This window comes from Patella vulgata, chromosome 5, assembly GCF_932274485.2.
Source record: "Patella vulgata chromosome 5, xgPatVulg1.2, whole genome shotgun sequence".
In the NCBI taxonomy this organism is placed as follows: domain Eukaryota; kingdom Metazoa; phylum Mollusca; class Gastropoda; family Patellidae; genus Patella; species Patella vulgata.
Genome location: NC_065883.2, coordinates 31,517,360 through 31,544,767, shown reverse-complemented (window position 1 = coordinate 31,544,767; position 27,408 = coordinate 31,517,360). Strand labels below are relative to the sequence as shown.

Here is a 27,408-nt window from a genome sequence, read left to right as displayed (position 1 = left end):
ATTTCAAGTTAATGGGGGATTCGCAATAACAGATTGACAGCCATTACGAATAGTTATAATTGTACCCGATATATTCTATAGAAAGTCCACAAGAATCGTATAGGCGTACAGTTATTATACCATTTTACAATTGGGTTGCCTAAGGAACGCAAGGCAATCAATAGTTAATGGATATAGTCATGGCTTTCTGTCGTGTTAAAAACATACACTTAATCAAAGCATTAAGGAGCTTACTTCATTTGTTAGTTGATTTTCAAATTGGTTTAAAATCTGTCATATAAATCAAGTACATTTCAAATTTTACGAAAGTTGATAAAGTCTCACACACTTGACAATGCTATAAAATTTAAAATACTTAAAACAGCAGTATTATATCCATATTAAGAATTATGGTACTAGACAGAGTGTGTTAATAAAATGACTGATCTAACATTTTAGAAACGGGAAGGCATACGACTAGTCTTGACACCAACTGCATGCTATTTTGATCTAATCCAAGTAAACACCTTGAATGTTAAGCCCGGCCCATACAGCCATGACTTGCCCAGACTCTACCCAACGCAACGTCTTGTCTCAGATAATCAGTGCAGTGTGGACAGTCCCACGACCACGATTCAATTGATTTCCGTGGCGTCGTGGCCCGTCGGCCCGATTGAACGTTCAATCGTAGTCGGATGCAGTTGGCATCTTGGCAAAATATAATGTCACTTTTATGCTTCCGGTTTACTTTTGGAATCACTCGCTAGAGGGAAGTGGCGTTAACTCACGACGCATAATCTGTGAGAGTCGGGCCTGTGTGGACTGGTACCGTCGTAGGCAAGTGAAGTAAAGGCGCGACCCGATTTATTTTTTACAACTACCCAAGACGCTGAGTCCTGTCACCCGATTAGATTTTATTACATACTTCGAGAAGGTATTTGTTGAGTAATAAAACCTTCTAGTAGTTTATCGAGGGCTGGCCGTCCTTACCGCACGGTACAAATAAAACCTTCTAGCAGTTTATCGAAGTTCGGGTGCTTCCGGAGTCCAAAATGGCCGCTTTATATAAATGAGAATTTTGGGGATAACTAACCCGAACCCTAACCTAACCCTTTTTAAAAGATTGAACTTGGGTCTAATTTAGTTTTTACTTCTCTTAAAAGGGTTAGGGTTAGGGTTCGGGTTAGTATTCCCCTAAATACTCATTTGTATAAAGCGGCCATTTTGGTATGAGTTCTGGCTTGTTCTGGAATTTGTTGCTTCTAGTGGTGATAATATTTGTACCGTGTGGACGGCCAGCCCCCGATAAACTACTAGAAGGTTTTATTACTCAACAAATACCTTCTCGAAGTATGTAATAAAATCTAATCGGGTGGTCCTGTCGGCTTGTGTGTAGTCGTACCGGTATGGGCCGGACTTAAGACTACTGTTCCAAGACTTCCAGGCCATGATACCTTTCTGTCAATTTGTGCGCACAAGTATAGAGAGCGCTTTTTACATCGAAAAAGTGAAATATCCACTCGTCTTTTTCACCGAGTAATGTGCCTCTACTACAGGTTTCGTTAAGATGGGAGTTGTTTCAGAATTGATGATTTTTTTCACATCGTCTAATATTGGTCGACAAAAAAATGGGGAGAAAACGAATAAAACAGCAAAAGTCCACAAAGGTCTTCGTACCACTTATAATAGATATGCATATGGGAATAAATCACTTAGTTTCTTTCACAAGATTCGACACTTTGTGAATAGGCGAAAATTTCACTTTTTTGATGTAAAAAGTGTCCTCTATACTCAGTGGCTGATTAAGCTCCACCAAGGCCTGAGGCGGCAGTTGCTGGAGGGCCTATTTAGTTTTTAGAGTTAGAGCAAAGGTAGTCGCTAACATTAAAAACGGGATTCGTTACTGAGGTTATAATATTATTAAAATATTAGTTATAACTATTGAAATTTGTCGTACAAAATGCTTTGACAGCAAAACATCACCGGAAACCAACTGTACATACACCTTTTTTCAAGGATAATATTTCCTCATGATGGGGTGTTTACATCGAAACTAGCGCAAAATCTTTTGCTAGATATTTTTTCTTAAGCCAAAGTCGTTTGATATTGGTAATGTAACTTTATATGCCCATAAATGACGTCACGTGGATACAATATATTAAGCAAGACATAACCGAAAACTTACAAGGATTTAACGTACATTGTAGGCCTACGTTTAAAAAATAAGATCAGATCTCCAAACAATAGGGCCTATTTAAAATGGCGTGGGCTTAATTAATTTCGGGTGAGGGCCTATGTTGATTCCCGTTGGGCCTAAACCCCACCCCCTAACATTCATTGTCTATGCGTTTTTAATCGTATCAGACAAGTCAAAAAATTTTTTTTTTACAAAATCTTTGGGCCTGAGGCTGCAGCCTCATCAGCCTCACTGATAATCCGCTACTGTCTATACTCTTACTTGTTGTGACTTGTGCCCGAATGTAAGTAGGGGTACTCCTCTGGCATATCGTGCGTAAAACACTTTGGATGACGCATGACGCAGGCTGCAGTAGCCCTGGGAATATGTGTATGAATTTAAAATGTTGCGTTTTTGATTGCCACTTATGGGCTGCGCCAGAAGTCATCTACAAATATTTTCTCACAGAATTATTTGCATATGAAGACCAGATTTAGGTAATTTTTCATTTTTGCATGTGTTGACCATGTTACTTCCAGCAGCCCTATCAAAAAAGACAAACCATATCTTATAGATTTTGTTTCGCATGTAGTGCGGCCCTCCTGCACTTTCTAATAGAGGTTTGAAAAGGTGATTTTGCTCGTTAGAAACATAAGACTACCGTTAAATGCCTGATCTTGTAAAAAACGGACTCTTCACGTTGTATTTCAAATTCCAACTCTCAAGGGTCCTTTTACTTGCACGTCAATGTTAATACGGGACCTCGGGTTTTCGCACCATCTGAATAACTAGACACTGTTCCTTGTCAGACAGGGCCCTTACATAGGGGGTGGAATCGGGGTCTGAGGGGGGCATATGGCAGGGCGATACGTCTCGGGGGGGGGGGGCAAATTATCTAAGTGAATACCAGAAATAATCAAAGGGGGACCTTTGACTAGCCCTCAATGGAGGCTGAGATCTATAGCAAATCACCGGCCTTCGCTTCCCCTAAACCTGTGTAAGCCTGGGCCCTGTTTCACAAAAATCAAACTGAAATTTTAAATTTTATGCGTTTCCCGAAGATTGATTATAACTTAAAATGCAATTTTAATCGATTTTAGTCAAAATTGCTTGCACCCTCGCAGTGCACATTTCTGTTGAGGGCACTTAAGCATAAACGCTTCGGAGCTGAAAACTGTTGCTAAGTTAAACTAACGGTTACAATACCAATGGGGAGAGTTTCATACGTTGTAGCAATGTTTGCACATGATCAGACAGTTGTAGAGAGATGAAATAAATGAGTTTATATTGCGTTTTATTCGTTTTGAAATGTATTGGTAGTAAGGTTGGCCTTGAACTTATATGTTGCTTTCGTGACCTTGGAATTTGATATGCTCGCAGGCTTCAATGAAAATAATGCGTATCGATAAACTAAATCGCTTGAATTTCGTAGTTTTATGGCATTTTGGATAACAGAAACTATTGAGAATTGTTATAAACATAATGTGATATTTCTGATTCAAACGACTAATCTAGGCTATAAATTTTTAAAAGTATTTAACAACAATCAATAGCCAAATAGCCAATGTTCCGATGCCTAGATTTGAAAAATCAGCCCTATGAACCCTTTCAATGATACTTTGAAAAAGGCCAGAGTGTCACGCTCCTTATTGGATAATGCCTAATATTGGGGATTAATATTAGCATCAAAGACTTGAGAAAGTTTCTTCGTCATTTTTTCGACATTCAAGGTGGCGTATCTTGTATGTATGATGACCCTGTTGTCTACAAACAATTAATATAAAAAAAAGTTCGGTCATAAAGTATAAGTTCCGGGTTTATTAAGAGTTCAAAATGACAAGTTTTTTCCACTTTAATGGGTATTGGATGTTACAATACTTAATAATAATAATTCATGGTGTAACTTGAATGTTGACGTGACAAGGCGTGACGTGACGTGACATATCGAAACACGTCAGTATTCCGCTGGAGTTCTAGTTATTATAAAAAAAAGTTCGGTCATGAAGTAGAACTTCTAGTTTTCATAAGAGTTAAAAATGACAGGTTTTTCCACTTTAATGGGTATTGGGTGCTACAATACTTAATAATTCATTGTGTAACTTGAATGCCGACGTGACAAGGCGTGACGTGACGTGACATACCAAAACACGTCAGTACTCCGCTGGAGTTCTAGTTATTTTGTTTTTGCCGATTTTAGTCAGAAGTTGCAGCCAAAACTGTGCATGGTGGTAACATTCTACCAACGTAGCAGACTTGGTCACCTTGGAACAATATATTAAATATAAATTAGGTCATTTTTGACAAACAGGAAATGTTTTACGGATGGGACAAAAAATAATGTCAGATTGCCCATTTCTCAGTTATTTCTCAACGGATCTTCTTCGGGCGTTCATTTTTTTTTAGGTTCTTTGGACTAATCCCATATGTCACTATTTGAGGTGACAAGTTGAAACCTGGTAGGAATAATAAACACATGGAAACTTCCGGAAATTTCAGAGTCCTCCCAATTTTCCCGAACATGAATAATTCTCTCCATTTTAAAAATGGACCAAAAATGACATATGGTGGTGTTAGCCCTAGATATTATCTTTCATTTTCTGAGAACTTGATTCATAACATTTTCAACGGTTTGGCCGCCATATTGGATTTTACAAAAAAACCTCAATTCGATATTCAGCCGCATTATAATTCCTATTTTCGACAATTTTTATTTGTATTGAAAATGGCAACAATCCTTAGGGGCCGATTTTTTTAATTTCAATTTTGTTTACTTCCGGTTTCGCTTTGAATTTTGTTCGACTTTTCACCATCGAGATGGTGACCTAATCTTTCCATGACCCTTGAACTGTGTATGTATGATGACCCAGATGTTTACTAGGAATTTATATAAAAAAGTTCGGCCATGAAGTAGGCCTTCCACTTTAATAGATATTGGATGTTACTATACTCAATAATTCATGGTGTAACTTGAATGTTGGTGTGACAAGACGTGACGTGACGTTACAAACCGAAACACATCAGTACTCGTAGCCTAAAATTCAAAAGTTTATATATCGGTTCAGAACGGGGCAATTTGACTGAAATTTTCAGCATATTCTATTTACGTTATCTAGTTTGTAACTATTATAGCGGGAACTGTCAACTTTTTATCTCATCTCCCATAATTCCCCTTTAATAAATGTCTAATTCAGAGTTTATATAACATTACAGGCTTAAAGAAAGACCTGCAATAGGCAGATTTAGCTCTTGCATAATATATGTTTAAGCGATTTCGTGTAATAGTCCACAGAACTTGTAGTCCAATCCGTATTGCAAATCCGTTGGCTTTTCGGGCAGAAATCTTTTCACAAACTTTATATTAAAGGTTTCGACGAGCTTAAGTAACAAAAAACCAATGTAGGTCATCAACAGGAATATATCATGGCATGGTACGCCATTACTTGAAGAGTGGCCATTAGGCGTTAATAGTCCAACTTATTTTTATTTTCGCCTAATTTATAATGTTATCGAGATATCAACTGTGATATGGCACTGTATTATTATCGACATGGGTCACGGCTGATGGGTCTAGGGACTAGGCAGGTGAATAAATGTAACGATCTGCATTAAGCAAAATTAGCCCTAACTAAATAACATAATGCATCTTTATAAATAAAGCTTCATTTATTACAGACCTGTCTCTTACTTAAGTTTTATTTCTAAATATTGGAGGAATGTATTGCTTCTCAGATAAAGGCCCATAGATGATAACTGTTTGTATGAAGCATTTCAAAGTGCTTAATAAACGATTCACAGAACCGAAACAGCTTTAACTCGGGTTTCAAATGATATTTTAATGGAAATTGATAAAAGAAAATGTACATTTTTGATTTTATTAGATTTATCTGCTGCTATCGATACGTTGGATCCATCTATTCTTTTACGTAGACTTCATTTTAAGTTCGGTATTGGTGGCTCTGCATTAAATCTTTTAGAAAGCTATCTTTTAGGTAGAAAACAGTGTATTTTAGTTAATTGTAATTCGTCGTCTGAATCTGTTTTGTCTTCTGAGGTTCCTCAAGGTTCTGTTCTTGGTCCGATTTTTTTTTACCATTTATACGTCACCATTAGGTGATATTGTCAGAAAAGATGGTCTCAGCTTTCATTTGTATGCCGATGATACTTAATTATATTTCATTTACACCTAATTGCCCATCTTCTTTCAATTTATCAAAATTGCAACTCGAGAACAGCTGTATTAGTGAAATTAGAAAATGAATGTCAAAGAACTTTCTAAAATTGAATGATGATAAAAGCGAATATTTATTAGGCTCAAGGCATCAATTAAGTAAATTTGCCCGTGATAACCCCTCTGTTGTAATTGATAATTGTGATATATTTTCATCTTATTCTGCCCGTAATATTGGCGCAATCTTTGATAGTTTTATGCTTATGGAAGCTCAAGTAAATAATATTTGTAAATTGTGCTATTTTTATATCAGAAATATAGGTAAAATACGTAAATTTGTAACTGTAGAGGCCACTAAGGCACTTGTTAATTCTCTGGTCACTTCTCAATTAGATAAGTTTAATTCACTTTTAGTTGGTTTACCTTTAAAGCTTATAGATAAATTACAAAAAAGTACAGAATACTGCAGCAAGACTTGTTACTTTAACTAAGACATGCGACCACATAACTCCTGTTTTATATAATATTATACAGGTTACCTGTCAAATATCGAATTGATTTTAAGATTTTATTACATTGGTTTTTAAGATCTGTTTGAGGGATGTGGAGATAGAGAAAGAAGTGTCAAGGTGAAGCAAGTGGAGTCTTAGGCACATATTTATAAGTTCGATGATGCTGTATATACTAGTTGTTAATTTGGTTTCAAGTGGAACTTCTAAATTATCAATTCGGGAGCGGAGAACTTCAGTGGCTTCATGGCGGGGAACGTTCTTACATCGTAAGAAACAATTCTTCCAGGTTGAGTGATGTCTCGGATTTTTTGGCAAAATTCAGTGGAGTCTTTGATAAATGATGAAGATGCTGTTCCTAATGGCGAAAGCAGCTTAGAGTGGTGTTTGGAGACATTGTAGAACACTGAGTCCCTGGAGCAGACTAGTAACCTAGCCTTAATTGGGTTTTTATGGGTTTTAATTGTAGCTCTGGCATCAAGAGGGCGTGGGTGGTTGGGCCTCAACTGGCAAAAAGGTTCTTTGGCGATCTCTTGTAGGTCTCGGAGTTTTTCTACTTTTCATTTAACTAATTTTGTTTTAGTGTGGTAATCGGGTTCTTCCTAATCTTTCTTGCATGTGGAATTGCCTTGGAGTAGTATGTTTACCGTGTTATTATAGTCATTGGCGTTCATTGTAACTGTAGATTTCCCTTTAGCGGCAGAAATTATGGTTATGGATTTGTCATCTTTCAGGTCCTGGATTGCTTCCTTATCGCCTTTGCTGGTGTTCTTTGGATTCCTTTTGGTTTTTGGTTTTGATTTTGTTATCAAGTTGGCTATTTGTTGATGGTGTATAATATATATAAAATCAACATTCCCGCCCGGTGCCAGTTGTCGAAGGCCCTTCTCTACATTGGCGATGGGGTCATCGTGGTTTTTGGGTGGTAGGGAGGGGGCATACTTCAGGCCCTTAGATAGCAGATTGATCTGGTCTTTACTGAGATCATTAAAGGACATAACTGTTTTATTATTGGACCGATTCCACAGTGGCGCTTAATTGTATTATTACCAGCGCTGCCAGGCAGGATATGCCCACATTTTTGAGAGATGGATATAGTGATTTTTCCTACAATCAAGGGGCATAATTCATGCAGTTACAATTCGATATGCGCAAATATCGAAAGGAACCAAGATCTGTGGGTTATAAACATGCATTTCAAGTTTCATCCAAATCGGATTAAAATTGTAACCTCTACAGGGTCCACAATTAACCTTGATATACCATATTTTTACACCTTTCGCGTACAAGCGGCGGCCATTTTGTTCGGCAGTTTTGGTGTTTGATTTTCAGGAAATTTGAACTCAACCTTTATTATGGTAATCTTTAAGATGCTTTTAGTAACTCTATAGGGCAATAAACTATAACACATACTTATGGAAAAACAGCTACTTATTTATTATAGTGTTACGGTGATATATTCAAACGATTTTTAAAATCAGATAATAACTGTGACCTTCAGAGGGACCACAAGCTAAAAAAGACGATTTTCCGTATAATCAGGGGCCATAATTCAGGAAGTTACGATCCGATATGCGACAATATCGAAAGGAACCAAGATCTTTAGGTTATAAACATGCATTTCAAGTTTCATCAAAATCGAATTAAAATTGCGACCTCTACAGGGTCCACAACCTTGATATACCATATTTTGACACTATATTCTCGCGTACAAGTGGCGGCCATTTTGTCCGGCAATTTTGGTCCGATTTTCACGAAATTCGAACTCAACCTTCATTACGGTGTAACGGTGATATAATCAAACGTTTTTTTTTAAAATCGGATAGTAATTGTGACCTCCAGAGGAACCACAAGCTAAAAAGGCGATTTTGCGTACAATCAGGGGCCATAATTCAGGAAGTTACTATCCGATATGCACACATATCGAAAGGAACCATGATCTTTAGGTTATAAAAATGGATTTCAAGTTTCATCAAAATCGAATTAAAATTGTGACCTATACAGGATCCTCAACCTTGATTTACCATATTTTTACACTATTCGCGTACAAACGGCGTCCATTTTGTCCGGCAATTTTGGTCCGATTTTCAGAAAAATTCGAACTCAACCTTCCTTAGGGTGTAACGGTGATATAATAATACGTTGTTTTTTTTAAATCGGATAAAAATTATGACCTTTATAGGGTCCACAATCTAAAAACGCGATTTTTCGTATAATTAGGGGCCATAATTCAGGAGGTTACGATCCGATATGCAACAATATCGAAAGGAACTGTGGACGGACGGACGTCCGGACGGACAGGGGCGACGACAATATACGTCCACATGAAAAAATAGAACACAGCAAGTTTCCAAAAGGTGCCTACGTGTGAAGATGGGCGTACGCGTTTCTTTGATCTGTTATATCATGGACCGTATATACGGTTATATCACAGGGTAATTCTGTTATTGAAACCCAAAGTGAATGAAAATGGCTTACGATCGCAACCGATGTAAATTTAGTGAAATGCTGGAGCAATTTTAGTTTAAATATATCCTTTGTGTAGGAATTACTACTATTGGGCAGGCTGTGTAATATAAATATGGAAATTTCTATTTTTTTTTTTAAAAATTTCAATGCATATAGTTTGCTTTTTGTTATTAAATCATCAGCTCGTTCGGCAGCCATTTTTATAAAAAAAAAAATTATTTTCAATATTTTAACAGTCTGTGGTATATGGTTTAAATGTTTCATATTCATGTAATTATCAATGCATATGATAAAATTCGCTTTTTGTTATTAAATCATCGTAGCTAATGCTTGTTCGGCAGTTATTTTTATAAATTTAGCGCAGCCGTTGGATTTGATCAAATCGTTTAATTACGTTTCACCTTTATTTCAATTTCTTTCAAACACATTTTTTTTAGGAAAACAAACTAATCTCGTGCTAATTATCACTTTCATAAATTTAGCGTAGCCGTTGGATTTGTTCAAATCTTTTCACCTTTATTTCAATTTCTTTTAACTGATTTCAACAACATAGGAAAAGGTACGAATCAATTTGAGGTACGAAGTGAAGTACGAAACGGCTCATGTGAGGTACGAATGAACTAAGTACGAAACAGCCAGGTTACGAAACAGCTGACATCCGTCTGCAAAATCGTCAATAAAACGAAAAAAAATAATAATTTAGACATGATTTAAAATCGGTAATTTATTACGAATGCTACGCGCATTTTACAACAAGAGTGGCATTCAAGATTACGTTTTCTATTAAAAGAAAAAGACTAAAAACCCCGTTTTTTTTCTTAGCACCAAGGTCAGGCTGAAAATAGACACCGGAAGTACGTCACGCGTAAAAGCTCCTCTATGCACAATCTGTAATCGAATTGACAGAAAATAATCAAACTGTAATCAAACGTTAGTTGAAATAGATTGATTTGCCTCTGAAATGGAGACAGAATATATGCCTTATATATTGTCGTCACATTATACTGCAAGAAAAGTTATGAAATATGAAAAAGATATTTGTAATTTCCTCGGTGAAAAATGGAATCAATTATCATTTCAAGAAAAAGAACAACTGCTTGATGATTTTGTAGTTGACAATGAAGTTCGAGAATTATACAGTACACCAGATGAAACAATAGAAACTGTATCATCATTTCCTAAACTTGTCATAAAAACTGGTGAAAAGATTGTTGTGGACTGTGAAAATGACGTAAGTATTTTCCTAATTAGTTTCTGACTTTGATTGAACGGACACAACGTCCTTTGAAGTTTGACCGTTCCTGTGACCTGTCCATCCTTTAAAAAGCTGCAATTAACTGAAACTACTACCCCTAAACTACAGTACCGGTACTGATATTTTCCATCTTGCCTCCAGCCACAGTACAGTACATGTAGATATATGAAACCTCTGCGTGTCTCAAGATAAGAGATGATACTCCTTCTGGCAGATGCTGATGTGAATCGTATACATCACAATTCAATAAACAAAACTGACATTTTTATCTTTCAAAACAATGATTGATTATTGTTATTTATTACATTTCTGCTACACCCAACTAGTGAACTACAATTACGTATATAATCCCGACTCTTTTAAATCGAAGCGTTAAAAACTGGCTATGCTCAACATTTAGAAGTTAGACATAGGGAAAATCGAAAGTAGGGAACTTGTAGGGGTCGTGCATGAGTAAAGAAATTAAGTTTACCAGATAAAACTAAAGGCATCGAATCATAGTTAAAAACAAACACAAGTATATATCTGTATGAATATGAATTTAGCTACGTTCTCGTAGCTATATAGTGGATGGTGCTAAAGACTTCCTTTGAGCAAGTTTTGTAATCATTTGATTTAAATGCCAATAATTTGGTTAGAGTAAACAAATCCCTGTAAGGAAAGCAATGGGCAATCTATGGGCGTGACATGTCTAGCAAAAGTTCAGCTGGGCGATGTCATGGCACCCTGTACCTCATTAGAAACATTGCTTCAGAAATGTGGAATACATTAAACATACATTATGCAAGAGCTAAATCTGATTATTGCAAGTCTTTATTTAGGCTTCAGATGTCATAGAAATTATAAATTAGATCTTTATTTACACAACAAGCACAAAATCAACTCTGTAGACCCACGGATTGCTTGGATTCGGCTTGGATTTAAACAGGATTTCATTGATTGATAAAATTTTTAAATGACGTCGTAAGCGGAGATTAACCTCGTCATACTCTCAGAAATTTTAGATCGAGGCTAAATGATAGAGTGTGCAAAGCGAGGCGAGGTTGCATGTCATTCAATTTGATTGAAAGTTTGATATATACGGCCTTGATATTATGTTTAGTTGTGGTTAAATGAGAGTTTGGATGTCGGTATTATACGCTTTTTTGTCACTTGCGTTTACAGAAAAATTATGGAAATTGATAAACATCGCAGCTAACATCACCAAAGTTGAATTGCAGCCCCATTGGATCACTGTTTCCTATTTATTTTGTCTGCTTCGGGAGTTACATAGGCCTACACCAGTTACAGTACAAGAGTACACACAGGCTAACAAGAAGTCGGCTATAATTATGCCTCATTGATTTGGTCCATTCCTTTCAAACTTTCGCATCTTATCTATATATTAAAAGTCTTATTTTTATACGCCCACATTTTCATGTGGACGTATATTGTCGTCGCCCCTGTGTCCGTCCACAATTTGTTTGTGGACACTCTACAGGTCACAATTCTTATCCGATTTCAACGAAACTTGAAATATAGGTTTATCCCCAAAAGATCTCGGCTGCTTTCGATATTGGCATGTATCGGATCGAAACTTCATGGATTATGGCCCCTGTTTGTACGAAAAATCACGTTTTTAGCTTGTGGACCCTATAAAGGTCACAATTTTTATCCGATTTTGTTGAAACTTGAAATGTAAGTTTATAACCCAAAGATCTCGGTTCCTTTCGATATTCGCGCATATCGGACCGTAACTTCCTGAATTATGGCCCCTGATTGTACAAAAAATCACGTTTTTAGCTTGTGGACCCTATAGGTCATGATTTTTATCCGATTTAAAAAAACGTATTATTTTATCACCGTTACAGCTTAAGGATGGCTGAGTTCGAATTTCGTGAAAATCGGCACAAAATTGACAGACAAAATGGCCATCGTTCGTTCTCAAATTGCGTAAAAATATGGTATATCAAGGTTGTGGACCCTATAGAGGTCACAATTTTGATCCGATTTTGATGAAACTTGAAATACATATTTATAACCCAAAGATCTTGGTTCCTTTCGATATTCGCACATATTGGATCATAACTTCCTTAATTATGGCCCTTGATTGTACGAAAAGTTGCGTTTTTAGGATGTGATCCCTCTAGATGTCACAATTTTTATCCGATTTAAAAAAACGTTTGAATATATCCCTGTTACACCCTTATGATGGTTGAGTCTGAATTTCGTACAAATCGGACCAAAACTACCGGACAATATGGCTGCCCATCGTACGCAAATATTGTATATGTGGTATATCAAGGTTTTGGACCCTCTAGAGAGAGGACACAATCTTGATCCGATTTTGATGAAACTTGAAATGCATTTTTATAACCCAAAGATCTTGGTTCCTTTCAATATTCATGCATATCGGATTGTAACTTCCTGAATTATGGCCCTTGATTGTACGAAAAATCACTTCTTTTTTGAGCTTGTTCTCTGTCCATCTCTTGCAAAATGTGGGCATGGCAACCGCTTGTTAATTTGTAGTAAAAATAAATGTGATACAAAATGAATTGCAACCCCGTCTCAAACCGAATAGCTTAATGGTACTACAGCCATTGAAAACGTTACTTGATAATCAAGATTATGTAGGTGGAGTTAACGCCTGTCATCAAACGATCGGCCATTCTCGGAGACGGTGAAGAGATAGTTTACTCCTATTTCTAGTCAAAAATTACAATGGTAATAACTTTGTTCAGAATAAAGCAATTTGACTGAAATTTTCAATATATTCTTCTTTCATCATCTATTTTTGAACTGTTATAGCAAGAATGACCAACTCTCTATTAAAATCTCCCATAATGTATCTTTAATATAAAAAAAAAACTGTTCGGTGACTATTTTAGTGACCCACTCTCTACTATTTGTGATAGAATTACTTGTTTGAATTCAAACTGTTATACTACATGTACATGTATGTATTTCTCGCCAGATCCGACACAAATTTATATAATCCATCACTATATTCAAGTAGAATTTTGCGATTCAAAAGCATAAACAAAATATGTTTGAATTGATCCACCATTACTAGTTTCGCACTTGTGGTCTTTTTTTAAAATTTTTGAATATAGAGTACCTGAACTTTTTTAGCCACGTTATAACTTAAATAATTAAAATATGTAGAAATGGAAATTGAAGACCCGAAGCCCCCCCCCCCCCCCCTAATAGGTTTGTTTGTATATGTAATTGTTATCCGAAATTACTTTTTAAAAATCTCTTTAATGCTATGTATGTCCCTTTTTTTTTAGTTCAGTACATGGAGAGATGAGCATTCTGGACCTTTTTCCTGGAAGTCAAGGGTATGTAAATAAAAAGAAATTTTCATTACATATTTATTTATCTATTCTTAAGACACTTTATAGTATTAATACTTCGCTGTTTTAATACAACCATATCAAATTACATGTTCCATCATCAATTTGTGGAAATCTTTTTGATTTATCTTATCGGAGATGATGCTATTTTTAGACCAATCATAACCATGTTCTCATCTATGGTTTAATTTAAATGCAACAGGAATATCTATTAAAAAAATTGAAACTTGACAGTTTCTGTGGATAATTTAAAAAGATAGGAGCACATGTGACATAGAGAGCATCATGGGGACATGTCCAACATTCACAGAACCTTTGGTCACAATGCCCATCTTAAAGTGAAATGTAGGGCTGTGTTACCTTGACTCTGGGATTGTGATTGCATATTTTATGATTTTTAATCAATTTGAACTATGTATGTCATAAAAATACTTAAAATGATTACAAATGAATTGTATAGATGTTCTTTTTTGATTTTTAGAGTCAACAAGATCTGACTCTTGCTGATTTAGATGCTGATAACATCAACAAACCGTTACCTAAACAACCAGTTGATTCTACATCATCTTCCCATGAAGATCCTTTTAAATGGCAGTCTGAACCTTGGACCTCTGCTCTAACTTCAAGTTATAAAATCCATCGAGATGCCATCAATGCTGTCCCAAAAACTTCACTTTTAGCAGAGGTCAACAAAGGATTTGAAGGAAGTATCGAAACTATTCCAGTTGCTGCACCTAGAAGTCGAAAAAACATTTATATTTCTGATACTCCAATTGTAAATCAACCAACCCCATCATCAGATGTGGGAATATCACCCCATGGGGATAATGTTAGCCCTTCAAAATCCAAAACGCCCAGACATCATATAAAGAATCTTAGTGGAAAGTTTCCAAAAGTTTGTTCTACAGAAACTTCGCCAAATGATGACAGGTATGCAGTTGATCAGCTAATACCTGATCAGACCGAGCCAGAAACCGCTTTCAGTAATCCTACACTGACTGAACATTATTCAACTTTTATAGGACAAGAGAGTTCTGTCCCAAATGAACACAATACAAATGAAATCAGTCATACTACTAGTAAGGATGAAGTTGATTTTGTTAGCCCCGAACAATCCATGCTGACTCCAGCCTCTCCAGCTAAATCTATTGATAGCTACACCTCTTTGCCTAGCACAGAAGAGGTAAGTATATTACATGTCTAAATATGAAAGAGCCATGGTGGCTCAGTGAGTAATGTGCTGGCTCACTAACTAGGAAGTCTGGGGTTTGATCCTGGTTTGATCGTATATTGTCGTTGCCCCTGTCCGTCCGTCCTCAATTGTTTGTGAACAGTCTACAGGTCACAATTTTTATCTGATTTCAATGAAACTTGAAATATAGGTTTACCACCCAAAGATCTCGGTTCCTTTCGATATTGGCATGTATCGGACTGTAACTTATGGATTATGGCCCCTGATTGTACGAAAAATCAAGTTTTTAGCTTGTGAACTCTGTAGAGGTCACAATTTTTATCCGATTTGGTTTAAACTTAAAATGTATGCTTATATCCGCGCATATCGGAAAGTAACTTCCTGAATTATGGCCCCTGATTGTACGAAAAATCACGTTTTTAGCTTGTGGATCCTATAGAGGTCATAATTTTTATCTGATTTAAAAAACTGTATTATTATATCACCGTTACACCCTAAGGACGGCGGAGTTAGAATTTCGAGAAAATCGGCCCAAAACTGACAGACAAAATGGCTGCCCCTCGTTCTCAAATAGCTTAAAAATATGGCATATTAAGGTTGTGGACCCTATAGAGGTCACAATTTTTATCCGATTTTGTTGAAACTTGAAATGTAAGTTTATAACCCAAAGATCTCTGTTCCTTTCGATATTTGCGCATATCGAATTGTAATTTCCTGAATTATGGCCCTTGATTGTAGGAAAAATCTCTTTCTTTTTAGCCTGTTCTCTATCCATCTTTTGAAAAATGTGGGCGTATCCTGCCTGGCAGCCGCTGGTTTTGGTGTTCGGATGGAACGAAAAACCTAGGTCCTGCGTAGACGTTGGCTTGCACGTAAAATACCCTTGACAGCTGGAATTTGATGATGGTGATGATTGTGAAACACTGATTTTACCTCATAGCACACTGCATGGCGTATGCCCATCATTATCAGTACAGTTAGCCTATTGCACAGAAAAACTGACACTATTGGATTGTTGTGAGGCCTAAGGGAAATAACTGGGCTGTGCCTAAGCATACTTCAAATTATATAAATCAGCATGATTCTTTAAAAAAGATCATTTTCACTTTCTTTAAATAGAGATATTTACACTACCGGTATTGTTATTTAAAGATGCATGAATCATTGAATATGTTCAGATTCAAAATATGTTAATTGTATTATCTTACAGGTTGAAAACAAGGAGTTATTATCAACAAGTATGAAAACAGGTTTTGATTTCTTAGATCAATGGTAAAAATGAGAAACAGATTATGGGCATTCCCATCGAAAATGTAATGACTTTTTGTGTTGGTTATTGTAATATTTATAAGAGGCATTACAGAATTAATCAAACTAAGGAAATAAATGCAACTATTATGGAATATCGTATTTTCAATAACCTTGTCCTTAGTGTTACCTAATGATTGAAAGATTAGGGAACAGCCTATTTCTTAGTTAAATTGTTTCAATAGCATTAGTAACTGAACTTGAAATACACAGGCCGTAATTCTATGGAATATAATTACTGCTTATTACTTAGGGTTAGGCATTTCTCACAAGAACCACAAAGTGTTTCTCAGATTAATCAAATGTTTGCATATAATCTAAGTTGAAGATATGCAAAGTAACTACCATATAGAAAATGAAATCAGGTCTGTCAAATTAAAAATTATTTCTTTTACCCATCAGAAAAGACCTTCAGAAGTGTTAATGCCTCTTTGATTGATCAAAGTTACAATATTGAGATTGAGTATAAATGAATTTGAATTTTATTGTATGAATGGTACTATTTATCTTTATATTATTTTCTACACAATTTTTGATATTATTATTTAGTCAATTTATTATTGGAATGGAACTAGGTTTATTTATTTTGTTTATTATTATTTTTTGTATTTATTACCAGTATTGTGTTCTAATAATATATACCATGATAATTGCTTACAATGCTACATGTATATACATCATCATCATCATTATTTTTGGACCAGCAACTGTGCCCCAAGCGCTATACTCATCTTGTTGTTGCTGTTCTTATTATTTTGGGGGTTGACATTCTTTCGAAAAAAAACCCAAGGCTCTGCCAATTCAAGTATAATCGACATGAAACTTTGCATGCTTGCACATTGATTGATGGATTTTGATTTTTGATATGTCACAATTCCAAGATGATGGCGATGCAGTCGTGCTCGATTCCTGGTCCATAGTACGCTTATACTTGTTAGTGTGTATATTTACAAAGCAGCATGCTTTGATCAATTACATAGAGTATATGTTAAAATATATCTAAATGTCAATGTCCTTATTTAGTGCATACATGAATATTTGTATAGTTTTTGAAAGTTATTTTAACTCATTTTATACTTTTCATTATTCAAAATTTATTAAAACAAATGAAATTTGATATTTTTCTTTGTTTCCTATGGAATATTTACACTATTAATTCAAGGAAATAAACTAACGTTAATTGAATATTCTGTTAGCTTTTGAATAATGACTTAGAATACACGAATAATAATATCTGCATTCAATATGACCACTATTGCATACAATACTCTTATCATTTTCAACTTAAACTATGTATTAATGCTATATTTCATATCGAAACTAAAATATTTTAGTAATGTTTCTTTGAAGAATTACTTTTCAGTCATTATGAGTTTTTGGCATTCACTATATTTTGCTAGTCAAATATCATGCTAAACTGTGTTTCTTATTTGAGAAATATTTTTTATACCTCAGCTTCAAAGATTATATTATGCAACAAGTCAATAAAGTTTTACACATCCTTATCCTTCCAAATATGTTTTTCTGACAATTGCTTTCACATGGAAGTATGTCGTTAAATCTCTCTTCAGTATTTACCTGCACAATCATCAGATTGATAGTTGTTCTTATCACTGAAAATATTTGAATGAAGTGTGGTTCAACATCCTGTTTTTCTACTCCAGCCAGGCTAATAAAGACAGGTATATGCCGTGCTGTGATGGAAATTTTGCATGGACAGCAATTGAATTCTAACCGTCACACCAAGGTGTACTCAGGACTTCAGGTTTTCATCCCATCCTAGCCAGACCCTCCTTGCTGCAACACTATCAAGGGGAAACCATGCTGGAAAAGGCAGAGGAAAACTTTCGACCCAACACCGGGATCACACCTTGGACTTCCAGATTACAGAGCCAATACCTAACCCACTGGGGTTTAATAACGTTCTACTGTTTTGCTCCGACTGGGCTAATGAAGATGGGCATATGCCATACAGTATGCTATGAGGGAAATTTTGCCCAGACAGTGACACTAGGGCCTATTCTTTCAAATTTTGCCCAGACAGTGACACTAGGACCTATTCTTTCAAATTCCAACTGCCAAGGGATCTTTTACGTGCACGCCAATGTGTATCTGGGACCTTGGTTTTTTATCCCAATGACTAAACGTCCCTTGTCAGACCCTCTGTCTTGAACCATTGGCAAGGGGGAAACACTCTGGAAAATTCTGATAAACTTTCTCAGTCAATGCAGGGCTCTAACACAGGTTAACGAGCCAATGTCTTACTGACTTAGCCACCATGGTTCCAACTATAAATAGATACTTGTCTAAACTTTCCCAAAACTCTTATCCGTTATATGGGGCTTTGAAAAAGTTTATTTAGGTTTGATTTCAAGTTTCTCAGCTGAAAGATTAGTCTTTTTCAACTTTTTCTCGAAAATGGCTATATCTATGCTGGACAGATATTTGATGTAACTGTCCTGGTGATTTTTTTAAAAAAAAAAGAAAATTCAAAATAGATGAATCATTCTAACCTAAAGAGAGCATTATTTTAAGAGAAAAATAAAATCACATATTCCTGAAGCATACAGGTGCTATAAATTCCTCAAAAATAAAAATATTTATCATCCACTTAACAGCTCATCAATTCAGAACAATTGTGTGCCAAAGGTTGGGCCTTTTATTAGAATTTTAAAAAAAAAAACAAGCTCTTAGTACATTTATTTTGAATACCGGTATAGTGGTTTGCAAATGCTCCTAAAATTTTCATTAATTTTTAAATAAGAAAACAACAATCAGTTTTATAATAATAACATGTTTTTTTCTAGCACACAACTAATGAGCAAAAAGCAGTACAATTTTCATATATAGAAATATTGTAGTAAAAATAATTTGCTTATATAAATTCTTTTATCACAGTTAATATAGGTCTATATATTTATACTGGATACTTTTATATTTCCACCTGTGGCAGACTTAAAGGACAATATTGGTGTCAGTCATTATCACATATATGATAGAACTGGTTAAACACGTTCGAAATATAATTTTAAAACAGAGATCGTTGCTATGATAGATGGGTTATGAAGCTTTCAAGAAAGGGAAATGACGAACACAAAAGGAAAACACAAGTTATCCTTCTATATAACTAACTGAAGTGACAAGTGATAACAGATACACGGGCGAATTTCTGCTGACTAATAATTACTTCGAAAGCTTTATAACACATTTATTGTAGCAATGATCTCTGTGTTAAAATTATATTTGGAAGTGTTTATCCAGTTCTGTCACATATGTGATAATGACTACACCAATATTGGCCTTTAATAGCGCCAATAAAATAAGCTATATGTAATAACTTAAGTAGCCAATATTTATAAAGACCATTTGTCATCAGAAAAGTAGGAGGTTAAACCCCATTCATTCATTTCTGTGTCATTTATCAAATATTGATAACACCATTATTCCACTCCTTTCTTATTATACACTTAGGAATTCCCCGTAGACTATGAGTAAAAATCTGCTGCAGAATAATTATGGAGGGATGAAGTCTAAAATATAAGACTCAACTAAATCTCATCTCTTTAATCTGATCGACTATTTGTCATTGAGTATATATTACTAATTTAATTGCTTTGCCATTTTTCATAGTGACAAGTTCCATTATGTAGAAAGAAAACATTGGAATAAATATTTATTATTATAATGCAAATTTAGGGAGACATTTATTTGACCAGAATAATAAATATTACTAATAACACCAATCTGACTTATACCGGTATATATTCAGATAATCTGATTTTGAAATTTATCTTCATAAATCTGCAATATACAAGCAGTTCTTTGTCATCTCAAAAGTGAGCAAAAAACAATTCACATAATTATGTACAAATCTCATTATCGCCACAATACATCTCTAATACATTTGAACAGTAAGGGCCGTAACTGGTACCCTTGGAGTAGCACTTAATTTAAATGATTTATGACTGGTTGTAAATTTAAAGTATTTGACATTCAACATCTATCTACTGTAAAACAAGAATTATTTTCAATTTGCACGCAATATTAAATACAACCATTCATACTAACAATATACATGTATATGTATCATTTAAGTACAAGTTGTAGAAACAAACCTGTCACCATTATTACTAGTACATATAAAATGATTAGCAGTTATTCCGAAGAAAAAAAATCCCTGTCTATCATCAGTATTAGAAACTAATTGTATCTCTTGGTCCATTTATCTATTTCAAAGTAAGTTACCAATTTATATTTGACAAGTATTATATTACAATGGCAGCATCATGCATCATTTTTTAAGGAAACTCAATTGCCGCCTGCTGTAATGGACTTAACACCACAAGAACATTTTAGACTAATATGGTAATTTTCTCCTGGAGCGGGGTACTCTAAGAATAAGGCAGAAAACCCAATGCCATGAAGCATTCAATCATATTATCAAAAACCTGCTTGCATAGAGGACAGACCTATAATCCTGACACCCACATCACCTCTGCTCAGTGGAACCAGACACATTTAGATTTGGTACAAAGGAGTTAACATGGAAGACACTGATGATAGATCAGGTTATAAAATATGGAGCCCTAAAACTGTCATGTATTTGAATTTGATCATGTCCTCATTAAATTAATACTAGCTACAACAACCACTATTTGATTTTGTGCTCTTCTTATCTTCGCTTTCTGAATCTTCAAATGATGTATTACCGCTATGTAGTAAAATATTATCTGAAGGTTGTTGAACATCCGTAGGTAAAGACAATATGTGAGTAATTAAAAATTTCATTGCATCATCTAAAAGAAAAGAAAAATCAGCGAGTTTCACAAATAAGTTCAAAAGAAAATTAGTGCCCGATGAGTATGTTTACTTTTTCTGTGACAGCTTATAATTAATGTTCACGTAGCCATTGATTCATATGGATTTAATGTTAACACTTTGTGTATTGTTTTATATTAAATAAAGCCCTAATAACGGTCAAATATAGAGCTTTAAGACCATACACAATCTAAAGTACTTTTATTGACATATTTTAGTCGAAAGATCAGACATACTCAAAAACGCTTTATTAAAAAATTATCTAAATCAACTTAATTCTGACAGAAGTTATGGTGATTTAAAATTTCAATTGATTTTAACTGGCAAATTGACAAAAAAACATGTAGTAATAGTAATTATGTTTTAAAATAAAAGTCAGTCCAATTCTGGGATGTGCTTAATTACATAACAATAATCTTTACATGAAATATTATAATATAATTATGCCTTTTGACATATGTTGTTGTACATGCCTTTAAATAGAAAATACAGAGCTACCAAGTATTTGAACCTGCCATCTCTCAAACAACTGAAGGGGTGCCAGTCAAAAAACAGATTAGAATATAATATTACTACTAATATAATGATTAACTACATACCAATAACATATGACAATATTATGGAATACAAGACTAGAGAACCCTCGTTGAAATGCCGCTAGAAATAAACTTTTAAGTAATTTATATTCCATATAAATATGCCGCTTAAACAATTTATACATACCAATATTTGTGTTATTTTTAGCTGATGTAGAAAACCAGGCTATAAAGTTGTGTTCTTCACAAAATTTATTAAGAACATCTTTTTGTATCTCTACATCTTCAATATCACACTGTTATATATATATAAAAAACTATTTTTAATCAAAGTCACTAATATGTCCCGATTTTAATGTTCACAGCTATTTTGACCACCACATTTTCCATTCCAAATCAATTTTTGAAGTCTGCCTTTGTTTCCAAATGGCATCCCTCTGGATTCGAACCAGGAATGTAGGTCAAGGGATCAAATTATTGTGATTTTTGTGAAAAATCTGAAGATCTCTGTTACTAAAGTGTGGGGTTTTGCTGTGGACAATCGAAGCTGCAGTCATTTAACCATAATTATCTCAGCCTGTGGGCTTGTTTCAATATTAGTGGATTTCAATGAATTTCATTGAACAATTCAAACAGTGATTATTACAGCTTTTAAACATCTTACTTTATTGGCTATTAACATAACAGGAACTGGTTGTTCATTTCCCAACATTACTTTAGAATTAATGTCATTGAACCACTGAAAACAAAATAGATTGCATTAAAAAAAAAAACATCAGTATTAACACTAACTCATGGTATTTGTAATATTTACATTAACATAAGCCTTTTTAATTAATTTGTACTAAGATTGAAACTTTGTTGAATAAATAAATACCTTTAAGACCGAATCAAATGTTGCTGGTCTGAAATAACAATTCAAAACAACAATAGTTAATAAACTATATAACTGACATTTTCTGACAATTTCATCGATGAATATGTTATTCTTGTTTTTTTCAGCAGCAGTAGATTAAACTATCAGGTGCAAATAAGTGCAGTCATGTTCCTTAGTATTGTATATGTGTACGTACACTGCAGATCAAAAGTAAAGCCTGTTACATGCAAGGGGTCCTGGTTTTGATGACTGATAAATAGCAGGGCTGCCTGCCTAATACAGTTGGTTTTCTATTGAGTAGCCTACTCTCGTTCCTTTCCACTTCTACGGATTTCCTGTGCCCAAGAGAATTATTGGGTTAACATGTACCATGTGTTAGTCATGAAATGACCTAGTTGGTGTTGAGTAGACATTAAACCCCATTTCTCCCTTAATTAATAGAATTGATCTTTAAGTGGCAATTAGCGATTGGGAAACACATTAACAGAACACAGTTTTTATGGGAAACAATCACTGGTTTATTCTAAAAGCACGACGTTTACGACAAGTATCCACTTATCGTTATAAGATAACATTGTGCTTGATAACGATAAGAGGATACTTGTCGAAACGTCATGCTTTTAGAATAAACCAGTGATTGCTTCCCATAAAAACTGTGTTCTGTTAATAGAATTGACCACAATATTACCAATATGATCAGACTTGCTATATACCTATTAGAACACAAATCAATGCCAAGATGACAAATCAAAACTGCATCAACACATGAAAATGAAATATTCTGTTAAAACGGATAATATATAATTTGAAAACTATTTCTCTATTTTCAAACTTTAAATTTAATATATCTTGAATAGCAAATACATTCTTCAAACACTATCTTTAATTTATATGTCACTTACCGAGATAAGTCAAAAACAATAATTGCTGCTATTCTGCAATAAAAAGTCAAAATGATTCAATTACATTTGGTCAACCAGATATTGGTATGAATTCTCAGTAGATTACATATAATTTCTTTTAAAAAATAAGATTCAGAATGAGTAAAAGAGCTGCATTACAATGCCCTAGCAAAATTCAGCATAATAAAAGCATGTAATAAGTATGATATTTAAAAGAAAAATAGATATTATTTTGAGGTTCCCTAATTCTTCAGAGATTGAAAAGGTGGTACTACTAATTTGCTGCTAATCAAACATAAATAAATACATACGCATATTTATAATAAACCCTTGTCATATGACCAAATCGTTCATGTCCAGCAATATCCCTAGATTTTAATATAAAATAAAACATTCAATCAATTCCAATCTAATCAAAACCACATCCTGATTTTTATAACAGAGAGAGAGAGAGAGAAAAATGGGGTTTAACGTCCGCTTGACACAAACTAGGTCATTTCGGGACTAACATATGGTTTAATTTTATTTCAATAATTCGCTTGCGCATAGGGGTCTTTAGCAGTGGGAGGAAACCGGAGGACCCGGAGAAAACCCACGAGGTTGGACATGCGACCCTACTCCTTGTCACCTACAACCAGGGATTCGAAACCACGCCAGTCGACTCAATGACAGACTTTATGATATATATCATGAGCAAAAACCTAATTTACTTCTAATCAGATGAAATTATTTGGGTTCACTTTTTTTCAATATCAAAATAATTATGTACTGGTATCATTTTATCAAGGAAAAAATTTTGTCACATTTGCTGCTAAAAGTAAAAAATTATTAACAAAATTTAGCATTCTAATGAAAAGAGATAAGTGGATGATTACTACAACTCACCATAATTGTAAATTTACTTTTGTATTCTGATCCCATTCGACACTTTTCAAGGCAAAATCCACACCAATCGTCAACTTATAGTTTGGAAAAAATGTACCTGAAATGTAAATTCATGTTATCTTCTTAATGATATAGTAATTAAAATTTGACTTAAATAGTGATACATTAAATATATCTATTACAGGTCTAACTTCTTTAAAGGAGCTAACCCGCTAACTCAATATGTTCAATAAAATTTGAAATTAAAAACACAAATTAAAATTCTATATTAGTCCATTTCAATCATTATTGATGTTGTTATCTTTCCGTGAAAATATGGGATCCTAATATCCAATATTTAAGACATAATGAACATTTTAAAATCAATACACGAGTCGTGTATTCTATGATTTCTGTTGCCATTTGTAATGAAGAAAGATAAACATATCCTATAAGACAATGCAGAAGTAATTAGTAATCGCTGATTCACAGACAACAATATATATAATAATAAAAAAAAAAACGTATAGAATGGACTAAGCAGGCGTAACAATAAAAATGTTCAAGATTGAATATAAATCCCTTTAAATACATTCATATTGCATTAATATGTGCTTTATACTATACCCATTTTCATCAAAGGTACCAAAGAATAGAACCATACACCCTTTAAGTTCAGTTTAAGAAAATATGAGGAGAGTAATTAAAGCAGAGTACACATTAGCCATATCATTCGACAGAATCGTTCGGCCGAATCGATCAGCACCGAATTGCAGCCAAATGAGTAACCACACTAGGCGAATCCTTCATCCGATTCACCAGTCGATTGCATCATCATTTTTGTCACATGATTAAACATGGCAGCGAACATGTCTTCAAACAATCATGTGACTTCTCGATATCAGTGGTGATTGGCTAATGAATTCTACAATGAAAATTCGACCGCATATATGAAACAAGTTTGATTCATACGAATCATTCAGCGGAATGACAGTGGACACATTTGGTGAATTTCGATTCGGCTGAATCATTCAGCTAGTGTGTCAGCTTAAAGGATTACTCTTAAAGGATTACTCTCCCAAGATTTTATTTGATTCTTTAAAGATACTCGGTATATTACCTTCTGTGTATCTTCTGATTATAGATGTCTTACCTGAAATGACAGAAACAAATTTCTATCTTATTATTTCCTGTTTATTATTATTATACCTATTACAAATTAAACAACATTAAAATTAAATTAATATCCTAATAGCGGATACACTGTAATGATTATGATGTACATGCAGAAAAGTGTAGAGAACAAAATGTGATCACAGTGAAGTTTGGGATGTTTTGGATGACTGTGGAAGTCTTATGATTCAAAATAATGACTGTCATAATGGGTGTAATCCAATGACGTCTTGAAATGGACGCTCTTTTCATATTACTAGATCTGTTGTCGTTGACAAATTTCAAAATCAAAGCATTCAACTTCAAAAAACTTAGATTTAGAAAGCTAATATATAATAACTTGTATTGCTAAGCCCTAAGCCTAAGCACGTTACAGTGTTTCATTTCACGTAAAAAATATGGACACATATCTATAAAAACACCGATATTTCTATCAACTAATAAAGATGACTAACCAACTCCAAATTCACCAATGACAAGAATTTTATAGAGATGTTCTTGGACAGATACTTGATTTAATTGTGATTGTGAAGGAGCGGACACATCCGCCATTTTGTGTGCCAGCTGTCATGTGATTTAAACTAATAATAGATCACATGACTTTTAGTGTGATTCGGGTCGTTCCGCCCTCGCTGTTTAGCGACATTAGCTTGTGTTTGTGCGACAATCTACAGGACACAATTGTTATCCGATTTTGACGAAACATGAAATATAGGTCTATCTCCCAAAGATCTCAGTTCCTTTCTATATTATTGGCATGTCGGCCCGACCATATAACTTCATACTTCATGAGTTCATGACCCCTGATTGTACGAAAATTTACGTTTTTAGCTATTAGGCCTATATAGTATATATAAGAGGTCACAATTTTGATCCGATTTTGATGAAACTTGAAATGCATGTTTATAACCTAAAGGTCTTGGTTCCTTTCGATATTCGCGCCATCGCATCGTAACTTATTCCTGAATTATCCCCGATTGTACGAAAAATCGCGTTTTTAGCCTGTGGTCCCTCTAGAGGTCACAATTTTTATCTGATTTAAAAAAAAAAAAACTTTTTATTATATCACCATTACACCCTAATGATGGTTGAGTTCGAATTTCGTGAAAATCGGACCAACACTGCCGGACAAAATGGCCGCCCCTTGTACGCAAATATATAGTGTAAAAATATGGTATATCAAGGTTGTGGACCTCTAGAGGTCACAATTTTCATCCGATTTTGATCAAACTTAGAATGCATCTTTATGTCCCAAAGATCTTGGTTCCTCTCGATATTCGCGCATATCGAATCGTAACTTCCTGATATGGCCCTTGATTGTACGAAAAATCGCGTTTTGAGCCTGTGGTCCCTATAAAGGTCACAATTTTTATCCGATTTAAAAAAAACAACCCAAAACGTGTGAATATATCACAGTTATACATTCCAAATCGGACTAAAACTGACGGACGTAATGGCCACCCCTTGTACACAAATAGTGTAAAAAATATGGTACATCAAGGTTGTTGACCCTCTAAAGGCCGCAGTTTTTATCCGATTTGGATGAAACTTTAAATATATGTTTTTATCATAAAGACCTTGGTTCCTGCTCATAAACGTAAATTCCAGTATGGCCCCTGACTGGTCGAAAATTGCATTTTTAGCTTGTGGATTCTCTAGTGTTCACAATTTTTTTCTGATTTTAAAAACCGTTTAGATATATCACCATTCCACCATAATGAAGGTTGAATTCAAATTTCGGGGAAATCGAAATGAAACTGCCCGACAAAATGGCACTCTTTGCACGCAAATTGTGTATAAGTATGTAATACAAAGGTTATGGACCCTCTAGAGGTCACAATTTT

General features: G+C 34.5%; 2 protein-coding genes across 2 annotated transcripts; one reads left to right on the top strand and one right to left on the bottom strand.

Annotated features, from left to right (window-relative positions):
- The first annotated feature begins 10,080 nt into the window (after positions 1-10,080).
- Positions 10,081-17,899, top strand: LOC126822302 (uncharacterized protein C1orf198 homolog). Its single transcript, XM_050551101.2, has 4 exons — positions 10,081-10,532; positions 13,829-13,879; positions 14,376-15,077; positions 16,297-17,899. The coding sequence occupies exons 1-4, from the start codon at positions 10,263-10,265 to the stop codon at positions 16,360-16,362; spliced, it is 1,089 nt and encodes a 362-aa protein (XP_050407058.1). The 5' UTR covers positions 10,081-10,262; the 3' UTR covers positions 16,363-17,899.
- A 1,273-nt stretch (positions 17,900-19,172) lies between these two features.
- On the bottom strand, positions 19,173-26,138 carry LOC126822309 (ras-related protein Rab-32B). The gene is made up of 9 exons (XM_050551115.2): positions 26,020-26,138; positions 25,512-25,544; positions 24,413-24,509; positions 23,839-23,895; positions 23,528-23,560; positions 22,626-22,653; positions 22,413-22,487; positions 21,936-22,044; positions 19,173-21,190 (listed from the first exon to the last, which is right to left on the bottom strand). Exons 1-9 carry the CDS (start codon positions 26,114-26,116, stop codon positions 21,030-21,032), a joined length of 690 nt encoding a protein of 229 aa, XP_050407072.1. The 5' UTR covers positions 26,117-26,138; the 3' UTR covers positions 19,173-21,029.
- Between the last annotated feature and the right edge of the window lie 1,270 nt (positions 26,139-27,408).

What these genes read in the sequence shown, in the direction of transcription:
- LOC126822302 (XM_050551101.2), top strand. Translation starts at nt 10,263, where the DNA reads ATGGAGACAGAATATATGCCTTATATATTGTCGTCACATTATACTGCA. An exon ending in TTGTGGACTGTGAAAATGAC is followed by an intron (nt 10,533 to 13,828) that starts GTAAGTATTTTC and finishes CTTTTTTTTTAG; the next exon opens with TTCAGTACATGGAGAGATGA. An exon ending in CTTTGCCTAGCACAGAAGAG is followed by an intron (nt 15,078 to 16,296) that starts GTAAGTATATTA and finishes ATTATCTTACAG; the next exon opens with GTTGAAAACAAGGAGTTATT.
- LOC126822309 (XM_050551115.2), bottom strand. Translation starts at nt 26,116, where the DNA reads ATGGCGGATGTGTCCGCTCCTTCACAATCACAATTAAATCAAGTATCT. An exon ending in ATTGTTTTTGACTTATCTCG is followed by an intron (nt 22,654 to 23,527) that starts GTAAGTGACATA and finishes TTGTTATTTCAG; the next exon opens with ACCAGCAACATTTGATTCGG. An exon ending in TAAAAATAACACAAATATTG is followed by an intron (nt 21,191 to 21,935) that starts GTATGTATAAAT and finishes CTTTTCTTTTAG; the next exon opens with ATGATGCAATGAAATTTTTA.